The sequence below is a fragment of the Nerophis ophidion genome, linkage group LG03 (assembly GCF_033978795.1).
Source record: "Nerophis ophidion isolate RoL-2023_Sa linkage group LG03, RoL_Noph_v1.0, whole genome shotgun sequence".
Taxonomy (NCBI): Eukaryota; Metazoa; Chordata; class Actinopteri; order Syngnathiformes; family Syngnathidae; genus Nerophis; species Nerophis ophidion.
In genome coordinates this window covers 41,074,972-41,090,074 of record NC_084613.1, presented here as the reverse complement: position 1 = coordinate 41,090,074, position 15,103 = coordinate 41,074,972, and the positions used below count along the sequence as shown (strand labels likewise).

The window sequence follows — 15,103 nt, the reverse complement described above, 5'->3', positions numbered from 1 at the left end:
CACAAAGTTCTTACAAGTGGAAACAGTGTGGGGATAGAAAAGGAAGATTGGATGCATTTTGACTTAAAAACTAACCATGTGAAGCTATAAACCAGGGGTGTCAAACTCATGTTAGATCGGGGGCCACATGGAGAAAAATCTACTCCCAAGTGGGCCGGACTGGTAAAATCCCTGTAGGATAACTTAAAAAGAAAGACACCTTCAAATTGTTTTCTGTGTTTAGAAATAGAAGAAGCACATTCTGAAAATGTACATATCATAATGTTGTTTTTACACTTACATGTTGCGGTTAATAGTATTCTATCTTTATTTGTCGTTATTTATATTTTCTGAATGAATGATGTGATAATGTTCATCAGTCAACTCAATGGTGTTCATTTTCAATCAATCAAGATAAAAAAATATCAAAATCAAATTACAGTATGCCATGTATGTAGTTTGATCATTTTCCTCGATTGATGTACCAACATCATATGGTTTATTTTGTACATATTAGGGCTGCGAATCTTTGGGTGTCCCACGATTCGATTCAATATCGATTCTTGGGGTCACGATTCGATAATATATCAATTTTTTTTAATTCAATGCGATTCTCGATTCAAAAACGATTCTGTATTCATTCAATACATAGGATTTCAGCAGGATCTACCACACACAGTCTGCTGACATGCTAGCAGAGTAGTAGATTTAAAAAAAAAAAAAGCTTTTATAATTGTAAAGGACAATGTTTTATCAACTGATTGCAATAATGTAAATTTGTTTTAACTATTAAACGAACCAAAAATATGACTTATTTTATCTTTGTGAAAACATTGGACACAGTGTGTTGTCAAGCTTATGCGATGCAAGTGTAAGGAACTGTGACACTATTTTTGATTTTTTTTATAAATGTCTAATGATAATGTAAATGAGGGATTTTTAATCACTGCTATGCTGAAATTATAACTAATATTGATACTGTTGTTGATAATATTCATTTTTGTTTCACTACTTTTGTTTTTTTCTTTGTCGTGTTTGTGTCTCCTCTCAATTAATCTGTTTATTGCAGTTCTGAGTGTTGCTGGGTCAGGTTTGGTTTTGGAATTGGATTGCATTCTTATGGTATTGCTGTGTATTGGTTTGTTGGATTGATCAAAAACAAATGTTTAAAAAAAAAAAAAGACAATCGATTCTGAATCGCACAACGTATTTGATTCGATTCGTATTTAAATCGATTGTTCCCACACCCCTAGTACATATGTACCATCATACAGCAGGGGTTGGCAACCTTTACCATTCAAAGAGCCATTTTGACCCGTTTCACAAAATAAAGGAAACTATGGGAGCCACAAGACTAATTTGAAATGAAATAACACAGCGTACAAAGTTTTTGTTTTACTTTGTGCTATGTATTAACCAGGGGTCTCAGACACGCGGCGTGTACCTTTTTAATATGAAAATATTTAATATTAGTGCTGCCAGCAAGTTTTATTTGAATGCCGCTTGACAACATCACTTTTGCCAACCATCTCAATTTTTCAAGGAGACTACCGAGTTTCAGAGCAACCATTCTCTCGACTGTCTGCTGTTTTTCACCCAAACAACAACAATAATAAGGGCGTGCTATGATGACAATGCGTTTAGCGCCCTCTACAACCGTAACAAAAAACTTACCAGCCCGTTCTCATGTTGTATGAGGCTTCTGCAGACACACATAAGCGACTGCAAGGCATTCTTGGTCAACAGCCATACAGGTTATACTGAGGGTTGTGATATAAACAACTTTAGCACTCTTACTAATATGCGCCACACTGTGAAACCACACCAAACAAGAATGACAAACGCATTTTGGGAGAACATCCGCACTGTAACACAACATAAACACAACAGAACAAATACCCAGAATCCCATGTATCCTGAACTATTCCGGGTTACATTATACACCCTCGCTACCACCAAAGCCCGCCCCCCCCCAACCCTGCCCACCTCAACCGACGCATGGAGGGGGGGGTGTATAATGTAGCCCGGAAGAGTTAGGGATGCATGGTATTCTGGGTATTTGTTCTGTTGTGTTACAGTGCGGTTGTTCTCCTAAAATGTGTTTGTCATTCTTGTTTGGTGTGGGTTCACAGTGTGGCGCGTATTAGTAAGAGTGTTAAAGTTGTTTATATCACAACCCTCAGTGTAACCTGTATGGCTGTTGAACAACTATGCCTTGCAGTCGCTTGCGCGCTGAGTCAGCAGCCGCACACTAAATGTGGCTGGCCGGCACTCAGCATAGTATTAAAGCGGACGCGACGACATGGTCTAGAGGACGTTTAAGGCATTGCCATCAAGGCACGCCCTCAATATTGTTGGCCGGGTGAAAATCTGAGAATGTTATCCTGGGGAGATTTCTGGGAGAGGCACTGAAATCCGGAAAACCTCCCGGTAAAATGGGAGGATCGGCAAGTATGCAGCTGAGCCACATCAGAGTGACCCAAGAGCCGCATGCGGCTCCGGAGCCGTCGGGTGCCGACCCCTGATCTACAGAGATACAAAGAATTGCTATTGCAACATCCAGTAGACTCATGTAGAAGAGTTGTTTCTTTCATTCAAAAATTTCAGGTTAATTTTTATACTTAGCAAACTCATCCCGCGGGCCGGATAAAACCTGTTCGCGGGCCTGATCCGGGCCGCAGGCCGTACGTTTGACACCCCTGCTGTAAACACTGAAACGCCACTTTGAAATGGGTGCTTAGCTCTTGCTTTTGTTAGCTATTAGCTCGCTAGTGACTAATGTTTTTGATTTTAGAACCCACACCAATGCCAAACCCACCACATTCATAAAAGCTCAGCCTGTAGACTGTGTGGACAGCTACAAGTACCTTTGCATGGTCATAGACTCAAAGCTGACCTTCGAGACGAACTGCGAAGCAGTGTGTAAAAAGGGACACCAACGTCTTCATTGCCTGTTGTCACTCTTTTATCGGGCATATATTGAATCGATTCTCTTTCTCCCTGGTGTCATGGTTTGGTGGTTTGTCCTTGAGAAACAAGTCTGCACTAGTAAGCTTATAGGTGAACTGCAACTCAACCTATTTGACATCCATGCCACACAGCTGCAGCTCAAGGCAAGCTCTATCATTCACCCCTGCACCTATCATCCTTAACGCAGTGAATTCCAGCTCCTTCGCTCTGGTCGGCGGTTCATTGATCCTCTTTGTAGCGTGCCATCACACGCTTAAAGGCCTACTGAAATGAGATGTTCTTATTTAAACGGGGATAGCAGGTCCATTCTATGTGTCATACTTGATCATTTCGCGATATTGCCATATTTTTGCTGAAAGGATTGAGTAGAGAACATCGACGATAAAGTTTGGTACTTTTGGGTCGCTAATAAAAAAGCCTTGCCTGTACCGGAAGTAGCAGACGATGTGCACGTGACGTCACTGGTTGTAGGACTCCTCACATCCTCACATTGTTTATAATGTGAGCCTCCAGCAGCAGGAGCAATTCAGACCGAGGAAGCGAAAATTTCCCCATTAATTTGAGCGAGGATGAAAGATTCGTAGATGAGGAAATTTAGAGTGACTGACTAGAAAAAATAAAATAAATAAAGTTTAAAAAAAAAAAAGGCAATTGCATTGGGAGCGATACAGATGTTTTTAGACACATTTACTAGGATAATTCTGGGAAATCCCTTATCTTTCTATTGTGTTGCTAGTGTTTTAGTGAGTTAAATAGTACCTGATAGTCGAAGGGGTGTGTCCACGGGTGTGTTGAGGCCAGTCTCTGAGAGAAGTCACGGCAGCTAAGCACGACAGAAGCTCCGCTGATCTCCGGTAAGAGGCGACTTATTTCCACAATTTTCTCACCGAAAACTGCCGGTCGACATGTAGTCGGATCCATGTTCGCTTGACCGCTCTGATCCATAGTAAAGCTTCACCTCTGGGAATTTTAAACAAGAAAACACTGTGTTTGTGTGGCTAAAGGCTAAAAGCTTCCCACCTCCACCTTTCTACTTTGACTTCTCCATTATTATTTGAACAAATTGCAAAAGATTCAGCAACAAAGATGTCCAAAATACTGTGTAATTGCTCGATGAAAAGAGACGACTTTTAGCCGTGAGTGGTGCGGCGCTAATATGACCCCTCCAACCAATAACGTCACAAACACGCGTCATCATTCCGCGACGTTTTCAACAGGAAACTCCACGGGAAATTTAAAATTGTAATTTAGTAAACTAAACCGACCGTATTGGCATGTGTTGCAATGTTAATATTTCATCATTGATGTATAAACTATCAGACTGCATGGTCGGTAGTAGTGGGTTTCAGTAGGCCTTTAAATAAGTCTATCACATTGTGATTTAGTTTTTTAAATGTATTTATTAAGCCATAGCGCTTTAATCACAACGATTCTATTGATTTATTAGGTATTATATTTTATTGTTCTACAGTATGCCTGTATACAGGTGATCGTTTGTGGATTTTTAAAATGTTTTTATATTTTATATGATTTGTGTTTGCTTGCTGCATTACAAATGCCTGCACAACTATTTTACCTCCGGGTACCATTAAAGGAACCTTGTCTATCCGCAGTCTGTAGGGTTTTAGCTACTTCTAGTCCTTGCTGCCATGGGGGACAAACTACGTGTCTTACAAGTATCATTCCTGCAGGACGACGAATAGCTAAACATGCTTCAGTACACACCGTAGCCAGCGCTCCCGAATGTAAGCAAATGCAATGGGCAGGTCCACACAAATTTTTACTGTAATATTACCAAGTACAAGAACCGTACATAGTCGACATTACAATGATTATATTGACTTTTTTTTTTCACAAAATCTTGTCTTTTTTTATTGTTTAACCCAAAAAGTTGTAAGAAGAAGAATAACTAAGTTGACCATAGTGTGACCCTGGAAATACTCTATTGGATTGATACCAACATTTAGAGTATCATGCAAATTAATAGTATCAAACAGATGAATGTGATTATTACATTTTAACAGAAGTCAAGATATAACATGTAAAAACAATGTCACAGATATGAACAAGTAGATTAATAATCCATTTTCTAATGCTTGTCCGTTATTTTGACAAAATAATAGAATAAGAAATGACACAATCTGTTAGTGCATACGTCATCAGCCAAATTAGGACCCTCTGTTTGCTTAATTACTACTAAAGAAGACAATTTGATTGCAACAAGAAATATATGTTTGATGTATCATAAGATGTTATGTTCCAATGAAGCCAATATTTTTTTTTTGTGGTCACCTATGTTATGAAAAGTATTGAAATACATTTTGGTAACTGTACCAAAATATTGGTATCGGGACAACCTTACACAGTAGTGCAGGTTCGCTTCACGGTCACGGCAGGGGACACAAGGTCCACCGTGGAGAAGAGAAACTGAAGGCAAGCCCCTCAAATTCCTTTTTTGCGTCCTTCTACGGTTTTTTTATTGCTGAATTTTGCTTCCCCACATCTGCGGTCCCTTCCAAGGTTTCTTGTTGTTCCCATTGGGTTGAGTTTTTTTTTTTTTTTTTTCCTGATGTGGGATCTGAGCCAAGAATGTTGTTTTGGCTTGTGCAGCCCTTTGAGACATTTTTGCTTAACTAAACTTTGATTAATTTATTATGTTTGAGAGCATTTTACTTTCATCTTGTTAATTAGAAATTAATTTTTTTTTTTAAAAAGGCTCATCCCTGGTCACTCTTTACTTGCCATTCAGTGCTTTTCTTTAGTTTCAACATCATCCAACAAGTATGTCTTTCTGTCATTCAGACGCCACAGACACTGGCAAACCTGGGCTCTTCTTTCTCACCGTCTGCAAACATTGAGGACATCATTGAAGTGCTCAAGTACAGTCAGAAGGACATGGACGCCGCCATTGCCAAGGTCCAGGCTGAGGTACATCCCGCCCAAGTAGACAGACTTATGTTTAATTGATCTTGTTACTGGTGACTTTATTTAGTCAAATATATGCCCCCTCAGGAAAAAATAATCTAGAACAGAGGTGCCAGGGATGGGAATTTTTCCGCGGAATTCCGCCGATTTTGGCGCCGCCAGGGTCATTTATATAATATAATGCCAATGTGTGAAGGCACCAGATTGGCTAGCTCTACAATCAGCTGACGACATCAACCAGTGACATTGCCCGTTATAGGCGTCTGCACGCGTCGTTTGTCGACAATATCTAGTTTCTGATTCTCAATTATTGTGAGTGTTTCTGAACTCGTATTCTTATAATATTTTAAATTCCTGCGATGAGGTGGCGACTTGTCCAGGGTGTACAGCGCCTTCCGCCCGATTGTAGCTGAGACAGGCGCCTGCGCCCCCCGCAACTCCAAAAGGGAATAAGCGGTAGAAAATGGATGCATTATTAATTCGTTACAATAGAAGAGAACAAGATGGCGCCGGTGTGTCTGGTTCGCCGCTTGCCTCTGAGCACTACTGTCCGTTTTGTGGTTATTTTGACGTGTGTTTTGAGGACCATCGACTCACTTCTAGTGTATGAACGCCAGGAGTTGTTTAGGATAGGGGGAGTCAGTACGGTCATGTGAACTTTACAATGCAAGAGACTCTGATTAATTTTTCCGTGCTAATGCTAACCTACCCGAGTGCTTCCGTCGGGTGAACACGCCGCTGCCCAGGAAGCGGAAACGCCAAGGATTGCGATCCGGCCGACTGGTTAAAGTGAAAGCTCGGTTGGCACATCCTGATGCGGTGAAGAGCTTTGCACTTCCCATGGAGTACAGCGACTGTTTTGGTCGCTATTTGTCGGGGCGGGCGCTTCGACTGATCAGGTCTTGGTTGGTGCCAATCATCGGACAGCGGGAGGATCCCTGCGCGCTGCGCCCTCTTTGCTCATCTCACCGGGGCTCAGGTGGCGTGTCCCTGGCTAATCTTCGGCCTCAGTGCTTATATTGCAAGGACATTGTGAACTATGGATCTCGGGGAAAGGTGGCACTCTTTGACCACGCGAAATCGGCAAGGCATCTAAGTAATGTGACTTTACGGAGAAGTAATTTTTCACTGGGATCTGCCTTCAAGCTGAAGTCAAACATCGTCACAAATGCAGCCTCAAATCAACTATCGAAGCCTCCCACCTCCGACTCTGCTCCTCTCACACCAATCTACGACAGACGAGTCCATTCAGAGGTACAATACACGATATTATGTATTTCAAAATTTTTATATTTTGAATTCTAGTTAATCCATTTCTAGGCCTATTTTTGTTTATAATCCAAAAGTGTGCAAGAATTTGATCTGTGTAAACTTGTATACATAAATTTCATCACATGATACATTTTTATGAAAATATTTGCTAATAAATGTGAAATTTTGGTCAGGAGAATATTGTTAGATTTTGACTCAAAAGTGTAGTGGACCATGCTTAGCTATTCCTCATTCTCCTGGGATGCTACGTAAAATAATTGTAGTTTATTTACCGCCATCGAGGCGAAGATTGCTGACTTCGAAGTGGCTTTAAATTGTGAAGGGGCATTAGCTGCTAGCTACAATGCTATTTTGCGTTCAGAACTTGGTCGTTTGTTTGTCACTGTCAAATTTGCAGGACACAGCTAGTTTGTGTGAATAATTGTATTAATTTCTCTATAGTCAACCACATTTTTATTGTCTACATCAGGGGTGCCCATTACGTCGATCACGATCGACTTGTCGATCTCGGAGGGTGTGTCAGTCGATCTCAAGCCAGGCATTAAAAAATAAACATAAAAATGAGCAATCATCAATCATACCAAGACTTCACTTTCGTCAGTTGTTTGACATTCTCGGCACCCGAGGATCTTGTGATATGACGCTGGCTGCTGCGAGCTCATATTTAAGAAAAAAATCACTAACAGGGCGGACGCAGAGAAACACATTTTATTTCTAGAGACTCCGTACCTACTGTCAAAACTCTAAAGACCGACTGCACAGTTCCTGTCTTCACCATAAAAGACCTGTTTCATCCTGCCTGTGCTAACAAAATAAGAGTCTCAGAAAGCTAGCGAGCTACGGAGTTTGATGCCAATGTATTTCTCCCCCGCCCTCAGCGACTGCTTTCTCACTTGCTTGCCCACCCGCACAGTCACTGACGTCACTCACTTGCTGCCAGACATTAAAGGGCCACACACATATGCTACTCTCATAACAAAGTGTTCAAAAACGAGTATGCAAGTTGGACAAATGAGATGCCAAATCCAACCACTTTCATGTGGTATTGGACAGAAAGGAGGACTTTTTTTTCTCCTCCATTTGAAAATGCGGACGTTATCAGCACCACTGTCTAATTCCAATCAATGCAAGTCATCAGAATCAAATACACCAACTTATATTCTTGTCTTCATGAAATAAAGGAATCTATGTGTGTTAAACATGCTTGTATTATCATTAAACACCATTAACTTGTTAACAAAAATGTCTCTTTCATAAATAAATAAATATAATTTATAAATAGGAATGAGGTAGATCTCCTCGACTTGGTCAATTGAAAAGTAGCTCGCTTGCAGAAAAAGTGTGAGCGCCCCTGGTCTACATTGTGCAACCCCAGTACCAAGCATGCCTTGTAGGCACTTTGCTCTCCTTTGCAAGTGTTGAAAAGCAGCTTTTTGAGCAAGTGATATTAGTGTTGTGTCGTTCGCGAATTATTCGTTCGAAAGAACGAATCTTTTGAGTGAACGTACTGAACCGAATCACTTCATGAACTGATTTGTTCCTTTCTCACTTCACTTAAGCTCCGCCGCGACCATGCCGCTATGAGTTTAACTGGCGCATTCTGTGACTCACTGAACCCTCGACGCAGCCAGCTACTCATCATGGGGGCGGGACTGAGCGAACAATTCGTTCACTGCGGATTAACGATATGAATCACTCAATGAACGACAACGCTCTCGCTCTCAGGACTCACGAACCTACTGACACAGAGAACTGACTGTGTCGCGGAGGAGGACGTCACATTGAGGCTCTCGTTCAGTCACTGTGCGCGTCGTTCATTGGGTGCTGAGGGCTTGTGTCGTTCGCGAACTGACACACCGAGATCTGCCGCTGGGGAAGCTGTTACTGACTGACTCATGATTCGCCGACCTGCACACATTTTTGGGGGGGAGGGGGAGACAAATTTTTTGAACGAATCAATTTAAGGAACTGATTCTAGTGCTTCAGTACAGTCAAAAGAACTGCCGATCCCATCACTAAGTGATATGCCTCTGACCATGCAGGTTAACACTGCCACCTGCTGTCCGGAATTGTAATTTAGACTTATCATAATGTGAGGGCCAGCAGATTGTGTAAATTTTTTTCTTTAGAAAAATAGAGAGCATAATCTTTTTCTGGCTTTTATGCGCCACAACTATAGCATGAAATAGTGAGGAAGAATAATTGATATGTTTAAATGCATTTTTTAGGAGTTTTAGTTTAAGAAAAGTGTGAAATCATGCATATCTACTTTTCATAAAATTGAAAAAATGGCACACAGTCTGATTTTGTTTACTATGTTTCTACTTTCCAAATGTTCTTTTGCAATGCAAGGTTTCCCCCTAATGTAATGGATCATGGCAATGCGCCATGGCAAAATAAATGCCGCCACACCATGAGTTTTTTTCTGTACGTGAAAACAAAGTACTATGTATTGTAGCCTTCAGAAGAAGTCGAACAAAGTTTGATGCTCTTAATAACTTTTATTGCCAATCATATGCTGACAACCGGCACAATTCCAGCACATTTTTCTTTCCGGCTTGAACACATGTCCATTTTCATAAATCTTTCAGGCACAAATGGCTGAAATGACACTGTCATGGGATCAATATACATTAGAGCTGCGCGGATAGGCAATTATATCATCCGCATCTCCAAAGTCGTCATCCACCCGCCGTCCACCCGAACCAACATTTTATCAGGACCGTACCCGCCCGCCAACCGCCCGCTGAAATACATCAGAGGTTGTCCGCCTTTACCACTCACAGAGCTATTGAATCCTGTTACAGAGTAATGAAGACAATTGGCGCCGCTAACGTTCCCGCGGCTATCCAATAGCGTTCATCCTGAATACAAGAAATGGGCGTGTTGTGAAGCTATTGCCTTAGACACATTCAACAACATGTACAAACTGATTGTTGGGCCGGCGACATGTTGTGTACAGCTTCCTTAAACACACGTTCAAGATCGAAAGGCATACTGTGTGATACAGAGTACACTGATGGTTGCGATATAAACAACTTTAACACTTACTAATATGCGCCACGCTGTGAAGCCACACCCAACAAGATTGACAAACACATATCCGGGAGAACATCCTCACAGTAACACAACATAAACGCAACACAACAAATACCCATAATCCTTTGGGGGGGGGGTTGCTGCTAGGGGTGTATAAAATAGTCAGGAAGTGTCATGAATACAAAGGATTATGGGTATTTGTTGTGTTGCGTTTATGTTGTGTTACTGTGAGGATGTTCTCCCGAAATGTTTGTCGTTCTTAATTGGTTTGGCTTCACAGCGTGGCGCATATTACTAAGAGTGTTAAAATTGTTTATATTACAACCATTAGTGTACTCTGTGTCACCCAGTATGCCTTGCAGTTGTGTGCTTGTTGCTGCGGAAGCCACACACATGATGCTGGACTGACAAGCAGATCGTACATGTTGTGGTAGGCGACAAAGCCAATGGCTTCATAGCACGCCCTAATACTTATTATCTGGGTGACTACCGTCAGTCATTCAGGAGAATAATAGCGTCTCTTATTGTCCTCTTCGCTTTATGATACGGGTCTTAAATGGCACTTTGGATGGCAAAGGATACCGATCACAGAACCATGCATATCAAACATTCTGGATGGTTAAATAGCACCCGCCCGAATCTAATTAAAATCTATATTTTCGTCATGTCAACCGCCCGACCCGCGGACTCCGCGAATGAGACCGCAAACCGTGCATCTCTAATATACATCAACTTTAATGCCAGCATTACAGTATGAATAGTTATACCCTAAATTCCAGATTAAAAGCTTTTTCTTTTTTTCCTAGGCTTTGAACTCTGCAGCTTATAGAACATTGCGGCTAATTAGCGGGTTATTTTTTTGCTCAAGGTCTTAATGCAAATAGTTTAAAAAGACAAAACAAAGCAAATACACTGAAAGGGTGTGTTTGTGCAAAGGCGCTATCTTTTGGACAAGTTCGCTCAATGCAGTTGCTGCTGTTTTGCAGTGCCCTTCTGTTTAGACTGAACCTTAAATCGAAAGTAGAAGTCCTTTTTTGTCTTTTGTCCATTGCATTTCTACTCGTATTTATTCTTCATTCATCATTCCAAGCAACGTTTATAAGTTTTATAGTAGAATTGGAACAATGTTTACTTCCTAAACCGTCCCATGTGTGATGTCTGTAGTGTTTTTCATGCATATTTGTGTGTGCTCGTCATGTAATCAAGCTAACTATGTTAGCCTTAGCTAATATGCTAAAACATTTACAAGTGTCTGTGTTAGTATTAGTAACTTACAATGGCATTCTTTTTGTATTGTTTCAGTTTTGTTAATTCACCGAAATGTCATTGGAGTCATTGAGTCTGTTTAGTTATTTGAAGAGCTAGTTTCTGCAGCTAGTGGGTCTATCATGATGACTTCTATTTTGTTTGATCTGCCGTGGAACAGACACCATTTGGAAACAATTAGGTATGTAAATAAACGTTTGTGTAACTAACTCATTTCACAACGTATTTATATTCGCGACGTCTACAACAGTGCCCTCTATAGTGCAGAAAATACAGTGTGTGTGTGTATAGCCTATTTGCGCACTACTGACTAATGCTAGGGCAGCACGGTGGAACAAGGGTTGGTGCGTATGCCTCACAAGACGAAGGTCCTGGGTTTGATCCTGCGCTCAGGATCTTTCTGTGTGGAGTTTGCATGTTCTCCATGTGACTGCGTGGGTTCCCTCTGGGTAATCAGGCTTCCTTCTACCTCCAAAGACATGCACCTGGGGATAGGTTGATTGGCAACACTAAATTGGCCCTAGTGTGTGAGTTTGAATGTTGTCTGTCTATCTGTGTTGGCCCTGCGATGAGGTGGCGACTTGTCCATGGTGTACTCTGCCTTCCGCCCGATTGTAGCTGAGATTGGCACCAGCACCCTCTGCGACCCCGAAAGGGATAAGCGGTAGAAAATGGATCTATGACTAGTGATGCACCGAAAAAAGACTGAAACTGCCAGGTGTTGTGCTGATGTAAGCAATGCGCATGAGGTTGTCCGTAGCAGAGGCAGCATGTCTGAGGTACTTTAATATATCCGAGAAATATTTGCGGACCACGAGCTACCTAATGTAAAAGACGACAGCGGCGCCTTTAATGGAGAGAGGCTCTAGCAGCGTGAAACACATGTGACGTCAGGCTCGCTGCTGCTGCTGCTCACACTGTTCATCGAGCATCAGTCTCTAAACACGAATAGAGTCTATTATTTTGTAACACCAGAAAAAGATGCCAGATTTTTTTTTTTTTTTCGCTAGTCGTTTTTTATTAAAGGAATTGTTTGCAATCTAAGGGAAATCCTGAAATGTATCATTTTTTAAGAGAAAATGTTGTGATTTTTGCTGCAGGCAAAAAAAAGAGAGGAAGAAATGTGTGCAAAGTTTAAGACACTTCATGACGAAGGTCAGGAAATGCGGTGAGACTTGAATCCAAACATTTTTTGATGGAATATGTTTTTTATACAGTATGTTACATTGCATACTCGCTGATCTTTTCATTTTAAGCGTGTTCCGTTGCATACTTGTTCTTTCATTTTATGTATGTTACATACTAGCTGATCTTTTCATGTTATGTATATTTTGCGTACGAGCTGACGTCTTTTCTTTCCAACAGGAAAATCATTGCAGAATTTGAGCTAATTATTGCAAAAATGATAGGTAAGTTTATGATGGTGAGTGGGGGGGAATATATATATATAAAGTGTTCCTGAAGGAGTGTACTGTGTGTTGTTGAAGCTGACCAAGAGAAGGAGCGTGACGTTTCCCAGGGTAAACTTAACGAGGCCCACCTGGAGAAGAAGCAGCTCGCCAATGACCTCAACAACTTAGAAAGGTCATTCTCTGAGCTTTTTAAACGACTGGAGAAGTACAAGGAGGTCATTGATGGATATAAAAAGGTCAGATCTAGGATACGTGACATTTAAAATAAAAAGTCATCATGGCACCATTTTCTTTTTCTGTTTCTGCAGAACGAAGAGACGTTGAAAGCTTGTGCTCAGGATTATTTGGTAAGAATCAAAAAGGAGGAGCAGCGTTACCACACCCTCAAAGCTCACGCTGAGGAGAAAATCAGCCAGTAAGAAATGCCAAACTTTCTGATGTCAGCGTTCTCATTCATAATCATTCATTTATCCTCACCGACTTTATTTGCTGCCAGTGCCAATGAGGAAATAGCTGAGGTTCGCTCTAAATACAAAGCCGAAGTGTCAGCCCTACAAGTGCAAATGCGGTGGGATCAGCTGAAGGCGCAGTCACTTGAGAAGAACCTAGACCAGAAGGTCAGCATTAACTTTTTATTATTATTATTATTATGACTATAATCAATAACAAGATATTTGTTTTTAATGTGACAGACGAAGGAGGTTGAAGAGCTCACTAAAATTTGTGACGAACTCATCAGCCAGGTCCAGAAGGGTTGACAGTACTTCACTTATTGTTCTACATTTTTTGTACATACTTCATTGTTGCTCTCATCATCTTCTTGTTTGTCTTTTGTCCATGTTCTTATAGTACTGTAATATTAAAATAAAGACGATACAGGTTGATTAATTTGATAAATTGTTTAATTGTTTTTAATACCATTTAAAATTGTTTTGTTTTCTTTTCCAAATATTTTTATTGAATTTTGCAGACAGTACAGCATGATGAATCATGGCAACAGCAAGTTGAGGTATCTGCACATTTTATAATATGAAACATACTAAACCCAACCCTTACAATACCCACCCACTCAATTCCCAAGGTCATTGTAACCTAGTGCCCATAACAGATACAGACACATGAATATATGCAAAAATAAATTCAATTGAACAAAATATACTAAAGATAAATACAAGAATAGATAAGGTAAAATAAATAAATAATACATAAGATAAACAATAAGATATAACGTAAAAGTAAATAAACAAGGAAAGGGTGCGGGGGGCTTCAGCGGTGAGCTCTGTCTATTTTGTGTTACCCGAATCGCTTGGGGGGATGTCAAGCTTGTCCCTAATAAGGTCTAAGAGAAGGCCCTAAGTTTTATGGAAAGATGACACAGATCCTTTTTGTGAGAACCGAAGCTTCTCTAGACACCGCAAGACATCTTGTATCCAACTGTTATGGCTCGGCGGAGACGCAAGCTTCCATTCAAAAAGAATTGTTCGCCTAGTCAGCAGAGTCGTTAACGCAATGACATGACGAGCGGTAGCAGGTAAACTGTCCACCTGCGGAACGCCAAAAGAGATCAGTCAGCAGGCTGGGTGTTATTGTCCGATCGAGAGCCAGTGTCAAAAATAGCAGACCAAAAACTTGAGTTTTTGGCACTTCCATAACATATCCAAATGGTCAGCTAGGAATTGTCTACAGTGGTTACAATCGTCTCTATAGTTGGGGTATATTTTAGCCAGTCTAGCGTTGGTGAAATGTGCTTTATGCAGTACCTTACTCTGTATTAGACCATGCCTGGCACATATTGACGATGAATGTACCAGCCTCACAGCCTCTCTCCACTGCCCGTCAGGTATAGCTGCCCCAAGGTCATTCTCCCAGGATTCTCTGGCAAGTGATTCAGTGGATTCAGAAGGCCATTTTCATTATATATGACAGATATCAAACGTCGTTGGTCAGAGTCAAAGGAGAGAAACCAATAGATTTTTGCTTCTGGGGGCTGGATGGGAAAATAAGGGAAATAGTTTTTTAATAAAATACCTTGTTTGGAGGTATCGAAAGAAATTAGTATTAGGCAGATTGTATCTTGTTGACAGAGAGGCGAAGGAAGAGAACACTCCATCGTGGTACAGGTTATTGAGAATTTTAAGGCTGTTAGTCGACCAAACGTGGAATCAGAGCAGGCAGGGGAAAAGGCGGGATTGTTCAAAATCAGAGCACCCCTGGAAGCCCTGTGTAAGCCGTGATGTTTC

General features: G+C 41.0%; 1 protein-coding gene across 3 annotated transcripts in view; it reads left to right on the top strand.

Annotated features, from left to right (window-relative positions):
- Positions 1–13,760, top strand: part of tacc3 (transforming, acidic coiled-coil containing protein 3) — a 37,623-nt gene extending 23,863 nt beyond the window's left edge. For all 3 annotated transcript variants that reach the window (XM_061895230.1, XM_061895231.1, XM_061895232.1), the window contains 7 exons: positions 5,752–5,877; positions 12,552–12,619; positions 12,817–12,860; positions 12,939–13,099; positions 13,172–13,278; positions 13,360–13,480; positions 13,556–13,760. In XM_061895230.1, the coding sequence (XP_061751214.1) occupies positions 5,752–5,877; positions 12,552–12,619; positions 12,817–12,860; positions 12,939–13,099; positions 13,172–13,278; positions 13,360–13,480; positions 13,556–13,621 (693 nt within the window). In that variant the 3' untranslated portion in view covers positions 13,622–13,760. The remainder of the gene's footprint in view (positions 1–5,751; positions 5,878–12,551; positions 12,620–12,816; positions 12,861–12,938; positions 13,100–13,171; positions 13,279–13,359; positions 13,481–13,555) is intronic.
- The last annotated feature ends 1,343 nt before the right edge of the window (positions 13,761–15,103 follow it).